Here is a 15,916-nt window from a genome sequence, read left to right as displayed (position 1 = left end):
GGCGCTCGGGCGGCCCTTGTTTTGCGCGCGGGGCGGCTGCGGTGCTCCCGTCTCGGGAGGTGGCGCGCGACCGGTCTCTTGCCGGATCCGGCCGCATCTGGCATTGAGGGCCGGCCGGCGGCGCCTGGCTCCGGTGGTGCGTGCCCGGCGGCTCCGGCGCTTGGAGCTTGCCGGGCGAAGCGGGTAGGGCAGCGGCTGGGCGTGGCCGCTGCTTCGGCCGTGGGCGGCGGCAGGGGTAGGTCTCGGTGGTGGCCTACCGGGGTCGTGGCGGCTTCACGGTGGCTCGATGGATCTGCCCGCGGCAACGGCCGGCTTCTCTGGCGTCGGTTTGTCTGTGTTCGGGCCGTCTCGACCTTGACCCCATCTCCTCGTCGCCCGGGCGCTACCCCCATCAATGGGCTGGTCCTCTCCCAGCTGCGGTCCACCGCTCGTCTCGCGCCCGATGCCGCATGACCGAGCTCGTCTCGCGCACGATGCAGCAGGACCGAGCTCGTCTCGCGCACGGTGCAGCAGGACTGACCTCGTCCCCCTCTCGGTGTTGCAGGACTGAGCTCGTCTCGCACTTGGGGCAGCAGGATGGGTCGGTGGATGCCAGTTCTGGCCGACCCTTTGGGTCTCTACGCTGGGGGTTGCCCAGGGGCGCGAAAGGTGGGACCTTTCCGCTCATCCCTTTCGTTGGGGTGTGGCGGGTCTCGGGTGAGGTGGTGTCGAGGTCTTGGATGCTGGGGCGGCGGCCCTGCTGGTGGTTGAGCGGTGCTCTTGGGCAGAGCCCGTGCCTTGGTGCTGCCCGGTCACCATGGTCGTGTGGGCGGCGTGGTTGCCGGGGTGTGGCATTCGGTGGCGGTGAATATTGGCCGAGGTGAAAACCTGCTCTATCTTCGGATGGACCGGCGATGATGAAGATCGTTCCCTTCTTGAAGGCGTCGTCGCGGCTCTCATTGCCCGTCATGCGGCTCCGGGGGAAACTCTGATCCTTGGATCGGGCGGTGACGGCGCTCCAGCGTCGTACCCTTCCTAAAGGCGCCGCCTTGAAGCATATGGTTCATCATATGTAGCTTCATCTCTTCGGGGCGGTAGTGCTAGAAGTGGTGTTACTGCGCTCAGCGCCTATGTATTCTGTTCTGGTTGTGTGCGTGTGTTGCGGTGGCGTAGCGTGTGTTTGTACTGAATGCTTGTGGTTTGATGCTTTATATATAAAGCGGGGCGAAAGCCTTTTTCGGTAAATAAGAAGAAAACTCTAAACTAAAATGATTGGTTGTTGCCCGTGGCGTTTCATAGGAAACCCCCCACATGAGTTGGAAAGAATGTCGCACGTTGTAAAATAGAAGAAAAATTTCTTAGCTAGATATAGCTAGATGCAATACCAATCAATGGTATTAAAACACACGAGGATAATTGTTCCACACGAAGCAATTTCGTTGACCAAGCATTATATATTGAAAAATACTCCCTCGTCCATGTCGTGTCCCGTCCTTCACACCGTTCAACACCTTCAACTCATGTGTGCACTCACATAGTTGCATGCGATTATTTTCCACGTGAAGCCAGCGGTGGCTATATATACGTGCGCGCCCTTGCAAGCGATACACACATCCAAACCATTTCCCATATACTAGCATTGATTGCCGAGAAGATCTTGCCCATCGCCATTTGCCACTAATACCATCGCTCCATCGCCAACTCCGCTAGCCTGCTAGGGATACTCAATGCCGTCTCTGCCGAAAGCTGCGGCGTCCATGGATCACGCGGTGGAGGGCGCCATGAGCGCCACCCTGCTGAGCCTCCTCGGCGTCACGGCCAAGTCGGAGAAGGGCGCGGCGGCGGCGGACGACAAGGTGGAGTGGCTCCGGTCGCAGCTCATCGGCAAGGACGTCGAGTTCGACACGCCGTTCGGGCGCCGCGCGCTGACCTACGCCGACCAGACGGCGTCCGGCCGGAGCCTGAGCTACATCGAGGACTACCTCGTGAAGGAGGTCCTCCCGTTCTACGGGAACACGCACACGGAGGACAGCCACGTCGGGAGCAAGACGACGCGGCTGGTGCACAAGGCGGCGCGCTACATCAAGCGCTGCATGGGCGCCGGCCCCGGCGACGCGCTGCTCTTCTGCGGCGCCGGCACCACGGCGGCCATCAAGCGCCTGCAGGAGGTCATCGGCGTGGCGCTGCCGTCCGTCGAGATGCGCGACCGGCTCTCGGCGCAGCTGCGCGCCGAGGAGCGCTGGGTGGTCTTCGTCGGGCCGTACGAGCACCACTCCAACCTTCTGTCGTGGCGCCGGAGCCTGGCGGAGGTGGTCGAAATCGGCGTCGACGCTGACGGGCTCGTCGACGTGGCCGCGCTCCGCCGCGCGCTCGGGTCGCCGGAGTACGCGGACCGGCCGATGCTGGGGTCCTTCTCGGCGTGCAGCAACGTCACCGGCGTCATGACGGACACGCGCGAGATCGCCCGCGTTCTGCACCACCACGGCGCGTTTGCGTGCTTCGACTTCGCCGCGAGGTGAGTGACACCTGTGATACATTGATACTTGCTTCCTTAGCACTCCTCTTCGTGGATCGCATGTGACCTGCATGGATTTGACAATCTGATTTCCATTCTCTCTTATGACTAAGCTAACAACCATAGTTGTTCTAATTAAGCTCTTACAAAATGTTAGTATACTATATGTTCTTTTATGCTCCTACATAGACTGGATAAATATTTTCTATAAAATTCATATATACTTCTTTCGAAACTACATAGTTCATGTGTTGTTATTGTCGAACCTACTCCGGAATCTTAAAATAAAAAAATTCAAAGATAACCGCAGAAGAAATTACCGCCGTTTTTCTAAGGTAGTCCTACTTTCTTTAATTCAAAATTGCTGTTTGTTTCTGCATGCATACATAACAAGAAAATAAACAACTAAAAAAACAGCTGATGTAACGATCAATGACCTACAGGATTTCTTGAACGTTGGTCACACTTGCCTTGTCAGCACTATAGCTACTTTTTTCTACTCCTTTGCATTAAAATAATGGGCACGACACGCACACGATAGCACCAGAACTGATCCAAACACTAGTTCAAACATGATCTCACATTGACTTATGTTATGTGCTGATTTATATACTTGGCAAATGCAAGATCAACTGTGACTACATGGTCAATGTTGCTTGCGTGTTGAAGCAAGCTGATTGTTTTTTAGTACCAGAGGTGGAAATTAGCTGGTAAAAAGCCTAGTTAATAATTACAATAGAGCACCATGACAACAAAATATTTTGACTTTACAGACCCTTTGGAAACATTACATATCCTATTGTCTTACCATGTTGAATTTCTAACTTGTCGGCATTCCAACTGGTGCTTCATTTAATTTCTACTATTTTATGTGTTAACCAACAAACTACGTCCAGAAACTTAAATTACTATCCTCCTTTGTGCAGTGGACCCTATGTCAAGATTGATATGAAGTCTGGTGAAGTCGATGGGTACGACGCCGTTTTCTTGAGCCCTCACAAATTTGTTGGGGGGCCTGGCACGCCGGGCATCCTTTTGATGAACAAATCACTGTATAGGCTCAATTCTCAGCCTCCCTCGACGTGCGGAGGTGGCACAGTGGCCTATGTCAATGGCTTCAATGAGGAGGTGAGCAAACAAATTAAGTATCAGTGTCAAGTACTTCGTGTGATATGTGCGGTATTTGTGTTGTGTACCATATATAGTTCGTGGTATTGCTATAATTAATAATATAAATAACTAATGGTATGATATGTGCAGGATACATTGTACTACGATGATATCGAGGAGCGGGAGGATGCTGGCACACCGCCGATATTACAAAAGATCCGTGCATCACTTGCATTTTGGGTGAAGGAGTATGTTGGTTATGACACGATGGACCTTCGTGAGCGAGTGTTCTCAGAGGTGGCAATGAAAAGGCTTGCCCATAATCCAAATGTTAGGGTGCTAGGCAACACAAGTGCCCATCGTCTACCAATCTTCTCATTCCTAATCTACCCATCAGTGATCATGACAAAGAAGCCATTTGATGATTTTGGTGAGCCTGGCTGCGATAAACCATTGGAGACGATGAGACGCAAGCAACTACCCCTCCACGGTCGTTTTGTGACTAGGCTTTTGAACGATCTTTTTGGCATCCAGGCGAGGGGAGGTTGTGCTTGTGCAGGTCCCTATGGTCACATCTTGCTTGATGTCGACGACGAGCTCTCACTTCGCATTCGGTCTGCTGTCCTTGAGGTACCACAAACTTTAGAATGAATGGTCAAAACAGCCAGCTTGCTTGTTTTAGTACAAGGTACTAATGTTACTATTTGCCATCACAAAAATTTCAGGGTTACAGTGGACTGAAGCCAGGATGGACCAGGTTGAGCTTTAGTTACTACCTCTCCACGGAGGAGTTTAAATTCATACTTTCAGCCATCGAGTTCATAGCGACATATGGACACCGCTTCCTCTCTTTGTACAAATTCGACTGGATCACTGGCAACTGGACCTTTCGGAAACAGGCAGTCAAGTACCAGCTCATGAGGGAGGAATTGTCTCTTGGCATAGAACCATTGAAGCACGAAAATGAACAGCCAAAGCTTGCAGATAAGATGGACAAGCCTGAGGTCAATCATAAGAAGTTCCAAAGCTACTTGGAGAGTGCCAAGAAAATTGCACTATCCATGCCGGACATTAGTAATCAGATTGCCAGCATTCCAAAAGGGGTAGACCCTGCCTTAGTTCTTTTCCATATATAGAACTATAGATACATAATGTAACTTTGGTAGAGCATCTCGCCAGTTACCACTGTTAGTTTGTTCTTGATATCCGAGCATTAGCCCGAGTTGCGGTGATAAGCTGCCCTTTTAACACACTAGAAAAAAAATGTGTAAATAAGATGGATGACAATGTATGGAAATGTTGTTTTCTATATCAGAACAATTTTGTATGTGCTGGTCTATTTATTTCTCATTGTAAAACTAAAAAAGGCCTTTTTTTTGTTTTTATAAGAGAAGTAAAAGGCTATGTTTCGGTGTGTTTCACACGGTAACTCGAGATTTTCTTTCTTACGACGTAGTACCATTTTACCATTTTGCGGGGCAACATAATTTCGGCTAACTACATTGCACATAGTAAATGATGTCCTCAATCTACACTCTGTTGTACCAGCTGATTTAACTGTTTTGCTTCCAGACTCTGGACCAATAATGATAGTTGTGCCAACTGGCAGCTCGATTAATTACCAGTGTGCAATGATCGCGACCTAAGAATTCGCACTTCATGCTCGAAGGCTATCGAAATTTGATTTTGCATAGGCACCGCCGGCGCGATGGCCGGTCGATTTTCCGAATGGTCAAGCATGATAGTACATTGATAGATAAGCATGCACATTGATTCATGTGATCATTCAGAGCCAACTGAACAGCGACACGAACAAATTAATTGCGCTCTCCTTGCCGGAATGGACCTGAAACGGCGCATCCAAAGAATAAATCCCGGTGCATACAGCGAAAGGGATGTACTGTAGCAGGCATGTAGCAACGGAGCATCATCTCTGACAGCTTACGTTCATTGGTTAGCCGGAACGGCACTGTGGCGGACGCTGTCTGCACACTCCTCTGCCAGGCAAATGCGATATGAATTATGAATGCGACCGTGCTGCGGGTACAGGATGACAGAATGTGAGGTTTTTCCGGCAAAACGTTCAAGGGATGCGATAGTGATCGCATGCGGTACGGCGGTGCCAACCCCGTTTTTCTTCGCGTCCTTGCAGATTTCGCTGTCGCGCTGATCAATCTGAACCCCAGGAACAGTCGCGAGGGAATTTGTGAAGACCGCGACCCTCTGGCCGGCATCCCGCGTTCCTATTCCTGGAGGAATTGAGGAATTCCAGCCGGGTGCACGTTGGTCATAGAGGCATACGCACGCATGCACGCACGTACAAAGATTCTGGAGAAGTCGGAAGTGGATACCATTCTTGATAAAACAAAGGAGGGACGCGCAAAATCAGCACATATGACTAGTGATAGCGCAAGTAGTACTAAGATAAACTAAATCATTGGCATACCGACAAGTAAACAGGTCTTTTAGTTTGCAAACGAAGATTTTCAAATCCAGCCGGTCTACGCGGCGACGTACGGCGTATATACGACTGGTGAATCGGGGAAGAACGTGTAGCTAGGACGTCGCCATGTCACCTGTCAGCAAGATATGGCATGTGGATTGCGCTGCACAGTACCTGTATTCTTCCAGAGAAATTAATTGATTAATTAGCATGCGTGTGACCGTCGTGGCATGTTCCTGCAACTGCCAGAATGTTCTTTTTCTTGGGCTCTTGGCGTGTGGTTCATTTTCTGATCTACCATATATTCAGAAAAAAGTTGTTTTTGACTGACAATGTTGATTGGAAGTTGCCTCAAGGAAGCACGGCACATCCTGCTCTGTTGATAATTGTTCGTTTCATTAGAGCATCTATAGGCACCCCAACTCATCTCAAACACCTGGACGGACGGCACAGTCATTGGCCGGCCAAAAAAACTGACCCAAGTGGGCGCCTTAAACCGGCTTCAAACGCTTGACTGTCCGGCGCCTCTCATATCCCACCCAAATATAGGGCCGATATTGACAGTATGGGCCTGTCCGCCATGTTAGCTCAGCCCACCCCGATCCCACTCCGTCCCCACAAAAACCACCAATCCACCCCAACCCGAAAACCATAGCTCAGTTCACTCCGCTCTCGCTTTGTCTCTTCTTCTCCACCTACTTTGATTTCTCTGATTCTGATCCACTCCGACAACTCCGACAACCATGTCGAGCGCTGGCAGCCGCTCCGACTCCGACCTCGACGTCGACGAGGAGTTAGCCCTTAGCATTGCCCTCACGAGGTCAAAGGTGGACACAGGGGGCATTTTCAGATCTGCCGCCTCGCCTCTCCCCCGCCGACGCGGTGCGGACGCTGGAGCTGGGCTATCCCAGCCCGCGCGCAGCTCTGCGAGGGTTGGGCAGTCTGCACTGCAGTCCCCACTGCAGTCCCCTATCACGTCGGCTGCTGCTCCGCAAGGGCGGCGGTGGGTGCTTATGCCCGTCCCGTCCGCTCGGACGCGCACGCTGGAATCAGAGGCACCCGCTGCCCGCCGTGAGAGGCAGCATGCAAGGGAGAGGGACGCGACAGAGCAATTCATGCACCGTCGCCGTGGGTTGCCGGCGGAGCCCGACGAGAACGAGCGCTTCTCGCTTGGGTCTACCGCCGGTCGCTTACGACGGCGGAGACAAACGCTCAGCGGCTCCGCCGGAAGAACGCAAAGGCGCTCTGGCTTGCCATTGAGCAGTCGGAGCGCGAGGCGGCGGAGGCAGCGGCTTGGGTGGCGAAGCTCAAGCGGCAGCAAGACATGGTAGTCCAGTGGCTCAAAGGGCTCATCATCCTCTCCGACTCCTTCGACAACGGCGACGACCACGGCGCCTCCTCCAACGACTCAGACGATCCTCCACCGGCCGTCGGCGCCTACAGCTACGTCATCGACCAGAAGAGGAAAGGGCCAGCAAGGAAGTGGTGAAAATCCGTCTTCTCCACTTTAATTTCAAGTTTTTTTTGACTAGGAAATTTAATTTCTAGTTTTTAGATGTAGTTTAAACTTGGCCGTCGTTTATGTGCATTATGTAAACTTTGGCGGTCTTTTAAAGATCCGGTGGTGATCTTTTGGTGAACGGATTATGCATTTCTATGTCTGATTTTATGTCTCATTTCATGATCTACATAGTTTTATCCACGTTGCATGGTTTAGTATGGATATAGAGGATCGGATATGAGATACACGGATGTGGAAGACCCAATTTGAGGACTGGTCGGTCAGTCGCGTCCGCAGGCATTTGAGAGCCCAGATTTCCGGCTGTAGATTCTCTTATTTACTCAGATTTTATGTGCAAAGCCAAAGCCAAAAGTAAAAAAGAAATGATTTTCCATTCGAGCCAGGCACGGCAGAAAACAAACAGGGCAAAGGTGAGATGTTTGGTCTCAACCCTCAAACCCTCCTGGCCACTCATCCCCTGCGGCCCACAGCAGCCCGCGGAGTATGTATGATGAAGATGAACCGAACAAAAGAGAGATAATTCTCTCCAGGCAAAACCAGAAGCAGCAGTTCCCAAGAACAACAGGCAGAGCCGAATCACACAGAAGGAAGACTTCTAGCTAGCAGAGATGAGCAGCTTGGCCCTCTTCTTGCCAAGCTCCTCCTCCTCTCTGTTCCTTACAAAGCAGGTTCACCCTACCAAGGGGAGGGCGCCTGCGGTTGTGAGGTGCAGCGGTGGGCCCACCCTGTCAGGATCGCATGAGGAGGAAGAGAGAGAGGGGGTGATGGTGGCCTTGGTAGGGAGGAGAAATGCACTGGCCTCTGCAGCAGCAGCTTGTGGAGTTTCGGTGCTTGGTTTTGCAGGCAATGGCCTGGCGGCGGCCAAGCAGGGCCCGCTGGCAGGGAGGATCCCTGGGCTCTCTGGCCCTGATCAGAATGGTTGGTTCTTACTTGCTGCCATCTTCATCTGTTAATTCCATGTGATATGTTCTTGGTAGTTCAACTTAGAGCAGATCAGACTTCAGATACGCCTTTCATATTCTCGTGGTGCATGTCGTAAGGATGTAATTTGTTCAGATAGGTTGGAAAACATACCGCAGGCCGGATGAAAAGTCTGGTGGCCACGGAGTCGGCTGGAGCCCGATCATCCCGTACAGCTTCAAAGTTCCTGATGGCTGGGAAGAGGTGAGAACTGGAGCTACTGGCAGAAATTTAGCTTTCAAAACATAGTCAGTCACACACTTTCTGATCCAAAAGATGTGTTCTGATTTAGACACCAGTGTCGATTGCTGATCTCGGTGGCACAGAGATCGACCTGCGGTTCGGAAACCCCAAGGAGGGCCGACTATCTGTCATCGTAGCGCCCACTCGTAGGTTTGCAGGTGAGCCCTGAACAAACTGTTCTTTCCTGGCATATTTTGTAGCGTGGTAACTGTCTCATGGTACTGACTATCATGCTGAAACTGCCAAGATGACCTTGACGATGCAACGATCGAGAAGATCGGCACGCCGGAGAAGGTGATCAACGCCTTTGGACCGGAGGTCATCGGCGAGAATGTGGAAGGGAAGGTTTTGTCCACAGCCACAGCAGAGTATTCCGGAAGAACTTACTACCAGTTCGAGCTGGAACCACCCCATATCTTCATCACAGCTACGGCTGCTGGGAATAGGCTCTACCTGTTCAGCGTCACTGCAAACGGTGAAATAACTGTCCTTATCACTATATGGTGCTGATTTCTATGGTCACTTTTCTCATCTTGGAAAGGAATTATGTATTTTTGCAGGGCTACAATGGAAAAGGCATTACAAGGATCTGAAGCAAATAGCAGAATCATTCCGCGTAGTCTAGGGTGGTTCCATTGGGTTCGTTCATCACGTAATCTGTTTTATTATTAGAGAAGATGAGGGATGCCGTTATGTAAAGGGAGGGTAAGTACACATCATTTGTAACGATGATTATCTAGCTGAAGAAATTGAACATTGTATGTAAGCTTCCTCTTCTAGTTACAGATAGAATTCAGACCTAAAGGCGCCTTCAGGGCGCATATAACAACTTCCAGACCTGAATGCATAAATGCATGTTTGAAGTTTCCTTGGCTGTAGCCTACATGTCTAATCCATGACTGGCAGTGAACTGATAGACTGATACATGTAGAGTTGTTTCACTACACTTGCCGGCCTCCATATAGGGTTCTTAGATCTAGATCAGCGAAAGAATGACGCCCTTGCCTGACTTGTGTGAAGGCATCATGGAGTATGAGTGTGATTTCAACTTTCAATGCGTCACTAGAGCTCCAGTGGCCGAACTGAAACACCTAATATAGGCTGAGCAGCTGAGTATATGTGACAGCATGTAGTGCAAATAAGAACAGTTCAAAGTTCATTCAAATAATTCTAAGATATGCTAACTTGCTAGGGTTTGATGAAATGCAGCAATACAAATGGCTACAGCATGATATACAAACGGCTAGAGCATGATATAAGAGCAGTAACTATAAAACATTTAGAAAATGGTATATGCATAATAACCTCATGGGTAACCTAAAAGGAATATCTCAATCATAATCATAGAAGAACCAGCATTAAGCTAGAGTTGTTGAAAGCATTATGATTAAATCAATATTCACAGGCAAGCTAGAACAAAAAGTTAACTCTAGGGTAGGAAGGGGACTCTCCTCCCAATATCTTAAAAATTGCTCTAAAGTGGTTAACTTTTGCTGTACTTAGGTCTTCATACAACACATATTTTTCATGTAGTTGTCAGAAGATTGAAGAGACAAAATAACTATTAGCAAATGACTCATTTATATGATTTAAACTACTTTTGATTCAAAAGTAAGTTACCTCCAAACTAACGAGTCTAGTATAATGCTGCTAGAGGATAGTGGCATACCTTTACACCATCATCACATCAATGCTTCCCAGTCAGGCAGATGCACTCTGGGAATGGGTTTTCGTAAAAGGATTCCTCTGTCCTAAGACGTGCTCTGCCCTTGCTCCCAGGCAAGGACGCATATCTCTTCCTTGGGGCGCCTTGCCTGAAATCAGAGATGCAAACTCAGTACAATCCATGAAGTATGGAGCAGAAGTAATGTGCATGTGATATTTAACATTTTCATATATTCAATAAAATCAAATCACCTGTATTTATGCATTTTAGTAACAAGTGAGGACAGCTTAGGACCTTCCATAAGTTCTCCTTTTTCAAGCAAGCCAAAGAGTTCCACTAATCCTCTCCTGAAGATTAAATGCAACAGGACTTAGTCCACATGCACCCATCCACTCGGTCAAGATTCATAGACATCAAACATTAGGAGTATTATTTGTGAGTAATAGAACATAGGTCCACTAAGGATGCATAACTTCACATGCGCAGGTACACACACCCTGTTGTGGCATCTAAGAGAATCCAGCTGGCTGTTAGATGGGTCCAGTTTATGCGGGTGTATCCAGGGTGTGTAAGAGTCCTATTAGAAGTAAAGAGTCGTACATCGGTTTTGTTCAAGTCAGTTTGGAATAGCTCTATAAAGGAGGAATCTTATTATTTCCAGCTGCCGCAAGCTGGAATACTGTTCAGTGAACATTAACCCCCTTCGTAAGGAAAGCAGGCAATGCACCATTTGGTGGCGGCTGGAAACTATTACAAGATTGCTCCTTTATAGAGCTATTCGAAACTGACTTTAACACAACCTACTGAAGACTTTACTTGGACTCCTACACACCCTGAGATACTCCTGCACTAAACTGGGTCCATCTAACAGCCAGCTGCTCTTAGATGCCACAACACCCACACACAAAACACACGTGCGCAGCCCATCAGGTGTTCTAATTTTTAAATAAGCACTCTTGTATGACATACAAGACCTTCGAAATAATTTTGAAGTGGTTACTATCTTATTACATAAAGTCTTGTTTTGAGGGAAACTATAGGGGGAAACGAAAAAATAGTAACACCTTAAATAGCAAAATATGTTTACCTATCAGGAGTCAAAGTCTTGCGATGACCCAGAAATCTACGATGGCCCTCAACAGCTCTTGCCATATTGCCGGAGTGTGATGGAATAAACACATCACTTTCCACTGAAATAATGTAGTCAAGTGCTGCAACTTGAGAAGCATGATTCTTAAACTTCTGAAGCTCTTCTTTTGTTGCCAGCACTTCCTGCAGAAGTATATTAGTTTAGTAGAATAGTGAAGGATGGTGGAGCTAATCAATAAAAGAAGTAACACTGCTAACAACCTTGCTAACCAAGTTTGGAAAATACGATCTCAATTTTGATATATACTTATCACCACCATAAATTTCACCAGCTGCAATGTAGATCCAAGTGGACTTGGTATATCCCATCGCACGTAGAAACATCCCCACCTCGTGTGGAGTCAATGGACAATTACCTCCAGATCTCTGTTCAGTTGAGTTTATGTCCTTCAGTTTCCAATGGCTTGTTTTCTCTCTGTTGAGATACATGAAGCCAGTTAATATAATTTGCATGTAGAAATAAAACTGCACATATTTGTGTTGATTGATAATACCTCATGATTCTCAATTCGTCCGCTTCGGATTTACTCAGACCATAAGTGCAGCCCGTGAATGCTAGCATATCTTTTTCATATCGTAGATGAAGAGCAATAAACTTTCCACGTGATTTTAGACGCTCCACAAGCTTCTGTTGTGCAAGTGTTATGTTGGCTCAGAACCTAGTTTACAGAGTGTCATAAATCTCCAAGTGCAAATTGAAGACTGTAACACAATCATAGTTAAAGATTTAAGTTACTAGGAGAATGTTCATGCCTTTCCAAGGTCCTCGATTGGATCTGAGAAACGCAATGCTTGGTAAAGACAGCGGCATCTTAGTCTCTGGATATCAACCGGAAGACCGTTGTTTGCAAGCCGTGAATCAGATTTTGGGATGTGAACTACCTGCAGAATATAATTCGGAAGTGATCAGGTGAACTCAAATAAATGAGCTTCACACTCCAGATCCAGAAGGGAAAAAAATCAAATTATGCAGACAAATTTTTTGAAAATCTATATTTTTATGTAAGTGTTGCTCAAATAATTTGTGTCAAATTGAAAATGTCTGATGCAACCACCATGTCAAAGAACAGCCATGTTGCTAAGCACAGAAAATAGATTGGCGATCTTTCTATACGTCATATTGCTTGGAAACATTAATGAAGATGCTTTCCATAAAGAATAATTTCAATAACTGATAACAGAGTAATGTGGTAGCACTTTCAACTCTCCATACCAGAACAAAACCAAAAGTTTCAGATCACATCATTCAATATCTTGAAGGATACAAAGAAAAAATAGCAAAATGATAGTCCACTAAAATGTCTAGTTTTATTGAACAGAAAGGATGCTATTTTTTTATGACAAAAGAAAACAGCTACTAAATCGGTACGTTGAGGTAGCTAATGGAGTATCTGAATTGAAGACTACCTTGTGATCCTTCCAAAGTTCTTTCACATCCTCGTAATAGCTCGCACCAGACCATGAAGTAAAGTGCTTCCGAGCTCTTGGAGCAGATTGCAAACTTTCAGGCAAGTCACTAACGATATGGACATCACCTTCCAGAGCTTTAATAAAACCAGGCTCATTGAAGATGTCTTTAAACGTACTGCATGTATTGGTGCGAATTGGATTTTAGATAAACATGAATGAAATTGGACAATCAACCAAATATACAACAGTCAAAACCTGGTATCTTGCCAAAAAGATCGCTTGTCTAACTGAGGAATAACAAGTGTTGCATTCACCAAGCGGGCTACTGCAATCATATCACAGATCTGCAGAGGGGAGATAACAGAATTCAAACAAAGTTTGGTGACCGTACTTGAACAAATCTCAAGAAAAATATTAATTTAATGATAATAATCAAGAAGATAACATAATAAAATAGATAAATACATCAACAAAAGCAGAACTGGATATTCAGAAGAAGAAAATGCATATATACATGCAATTATTATTACAGGAGTGCAAAAGTATGCAAGTGTGAGTCGGATAAACCATGGAGCTAGAAGCTAAGTTTTGGTGCACGAACTTACTCCAGTTCGCATTTGGTTGAGTCCTCCATTACTTCTAACAGTCATATAGTGGTCCGACTCTATTGGAGCTGGTGATGCAAAAAAAAGGGTGTTACTAAACAAAACAATATTGAGGGAAACCTACCAAGAAAACATGTATGTGCACTGAATTCGCATGACAGTGTTTCTACAGCAGAGTAATATAGATACAATACAAGGATACAGATTCAGGGACATTTGACCCTAAAATAAGGACCAGAAGAATAAGCTATACCATAATTGTTGTATCACTCCTATTGCACATAAAGCACATATTCTTATTATCAAATGTAAGATACTGCACATCTGCACCTAGATGTTTGATTTACATATAAGAACTAAGAAGATCAAAGGTAGTTACACTAAAGGAGAAATTAGGACCACAAAGCATATAGAGAGCATATATGTAAAACTGATCTCTGAACAAAGCACTATATTTCTGTTTACTCTAAAGTTTACTCCTAGTGCAGAATCCTAATTAAGCCATATCACCATTGTAGTCGTATACATTAGATTGCTTCATTTAGACACTAGTTACTCAAAAAGAGAGACGTTCACAAAACAGTAGCACTGTTGAGAAGACATCCTTTAGAAATAAAACACATTTAAACCTACTGGAGACTAAATAGTCAAGTAATACTTTCATTAGTAGACAGAAAAACCCCACCAAGCATGGTTGACGATACTAGTTTCCACCAAATTCCAGCTTCATATCACCAGCAACAAACACTTACCAATTTACAAACAATTAGAGCAACCCAACTTAGTCAACAAAGTAGGAATCACCATATGTTTCTGAAAAAAAATGCTGCATAAGAAAGAAATTTACCAATATATCTGTGGGTTGGTGTGACACAAGCATGATAACCGTAGGCATTAGAACCCCACAGCTGCTCATTCGGCACCTGAACATCAGTTACAACTCCAGTTCAGCAATCAACAACGTACCATGACTACACACTGAGTCAATATTAGTTTCATTTAAAGAAAATGGCTGGCCAGCACATGAAGTAATTTTGGATTTCTAAGAAGCAAGGTCTTCTCATTTCCAAATGCATATGTATGGTAAGTTGTTATACAAGAAACATCCAAGACACAGAAATTTATTTGGGGATACTGAGCATTACGATAGCACTATATTTCTTAATAACGTATTCAAAGTCAGCAGAAATACACTTCATACCAGGTATTTGAGCTTTTCATTAAAAAAAAGGGGGGGTCAAAATAAACAGGCATCTAACTGTATGACAATTAAATCATACACCATCCTCAAGTTTCGCTGGCTCAACACTCACAGGATGTCGAGATGGTTTGTCTAGCAACAGCATTGCTTTCTCTTAACTACAGCAGTTGGTTTTGACCAACCTTTAGTTTCAACAACACGAAGAATAATTGAACACTTCATCCTGGTCTACTTTGCACAAAAGCATGACGCATCACAAGAAATGAGATGAAATTACCTACAGAAATTTGTGCAAACAAGACCTGCATCGCATCGAAAACGGAAGCCTAACGCGCAAACTAGTGCGGGGAAAACAGTACTGACAGACACAAAAGTGAAGGGGAAGCATCAGGAAACGGGCCTGGTGGGGCAGGTCCGGGCGGGGCAGGTCGACGCGGGCGATCTGGCGAAGTGAGAGGACGACAAGGAGCACCGTCAATGCGACTATGAAGCAAGCGCAGCGAGGGATCGGCGACCGTAGGAGCCGCCGGAGCCGGAGGGGCAGCGGAGGCGCTCCGCGGCGGCTCGCCATGGCCGGGGCTTTGGGGGAGAGAGGGAAAGAGAGCCCACGGCTTTGGGAGAGAGGGGGAGAGAGCCCACAAGCCCCGCGCTCCGGCTCTAGTGGGACGGCCCAATACTGTAGCTACAACTACGTGAGTTTTTTCGTTCAGTTTTTATATTATTTTCGTTTTTATTTTTATTTTTTCTTCGAGTTTTTCTCTGGTTTCTTTGTTTCTTTCACTGGTTTGCTTTGGTTTTTTCTTATGATTTTTTATTGCTTTCAACACACATATAATTTTTTTGTACACATTGTGCATTGTTTGTATACATCAGCAACATTTTTAATAGATGCTTACCTTTTTCAAATACATGATCATATTTTTAAAAAAAAATTGACATGGTAATATGTGTCACATTTATATCATAAAGATCATTGTACAAGCCACGTAGACACTAACCTGACAAAACTGAAAAGATGGCAGAATGCTAGTCGCATAAAGGAACATCAACCAAGAAAGAGAAATACAATCAAGACCGAAGAAATTCTCTGAGCTTGACACCAACGCCCGTCAT

General features: G+C 46.3%; 3 protein-coding genes across 5 annotated transcripts; 2 read left to right on the top strand and 1 right to left on the bottom strand.

Moving 5' to 3' along the window:
- Positions 1-1,606: 1,606 nt before the first annotated feature.
- On the top strand, positions 1,607-4,931 carry LOC123185673 (probable cysteine desulfurase). The gene is made up of 4 exons (XM_044597515.1): positions 1,607-2,494; positions 3,421-3,622; positions 3,755-4,234; positions 4,330-4,931. The coding sequence occupies exons 1-4, from the start codon at positions 1,707-1,709 to the stop codon at positions 4,738-4,740; spliced, it is 1,881 nt and encodes a 626-aa protein (XP_044453450.1). The 5' UTR covers positions 1,607-1,706; the 3' UTR covers positions 4,741-4,931.
- Positions 4,932-8,075: 3,144 nt separating this feature from the next.
- Positions 8,076-9,650, top strand: LOC123189673 (psbP domain-containing protein 4, chloroplastic). 2 transcript variants are annotated; one of them, XM_044602143.1, is made up of 5 exons: positions 8,076-8,487; positions 8,630-8,733; positions 8,822-8,930; positions 9,020-9,247; positions 9,333-9,650. In XM_044602143.1, exons 1-5 carry the CDS (start codon positions 8,178-8,180, stop codon positions 9,395-9,397), a joined length of 816 nt encoding a protein of 271 aa, XP_044458078.1. In that variant the 5' UTR covers positions 8,076-8,177; the 3' UTR covers positions 9,398-9,650. The 2 variants fall into 2 exon arrangements, with proteins under 2 accessions (XP_044458078.1, XP_044458079.1); XM_044602144.1 differs by having other exon boundaries at positions 8,204-8,487; positions 8,626-8,733.
- On the bottom strand, positions 9,483-15,440 carry LOC123189672 (O-fucosyltransferase 38). 2 transcript variants are annotated; one of them, XM_044602141.1, is made up of 12 exons: positions 15,204-15,440; positions 14,450-14,525; positions 13,603-13,670; positions 13,253-13,341; positions 12,995-13,172; positions 12,341-12,469; positions 12,082-12,215; positions 11,789-12,002; positions 11,526-11,710; positions 10,690-10,785; positions 10,442-10,586; positions 9,483-9,863 (listed from the first exon to the last, which is right to left on the bottom strand). In XM_044602141.1, the coding sequence occupies exons 1-11, from the start codon at positions 15,372-15,374 to the stop codon at positions 10,460-10,462; spliced, it is 1,467 nt and encodes a 488-aa protein (XP_044458076.1). In that variant the 5' UTR covers positions 15,375-15,440; the 3' UTR covers positions 9,483-9,863; positions 10,442-10,459. The 2 variants fall into 2 exon arrangements, with proteins under 2 accessions (XP_044458076.1, XP_044458077.1); XM_044602142.1 differs by having other exon boundaries at positions 9,483-9,854.
- Between the last annotated feature and the right edge of the window lie 476 nt (positions 15,441-15,916).

This window comes from Triticum aestivum, chromosome 2A (assembly GCF_018294505.1).
Source record: "Triticum aestivum cultivar Chinese Spring chromosome 2A, IWGSC CS RefSeq v2.1, whole genome shotgun sequence".
NCBI lineage: Eukaryota > Viridiplantae > Streptophyta > Magnoliopsida > Poales > Poaceae > Triticum > Triticum aestivum.
This window is presented reverse-complemented; position numbering and strand designations above follow the sequence as displayed.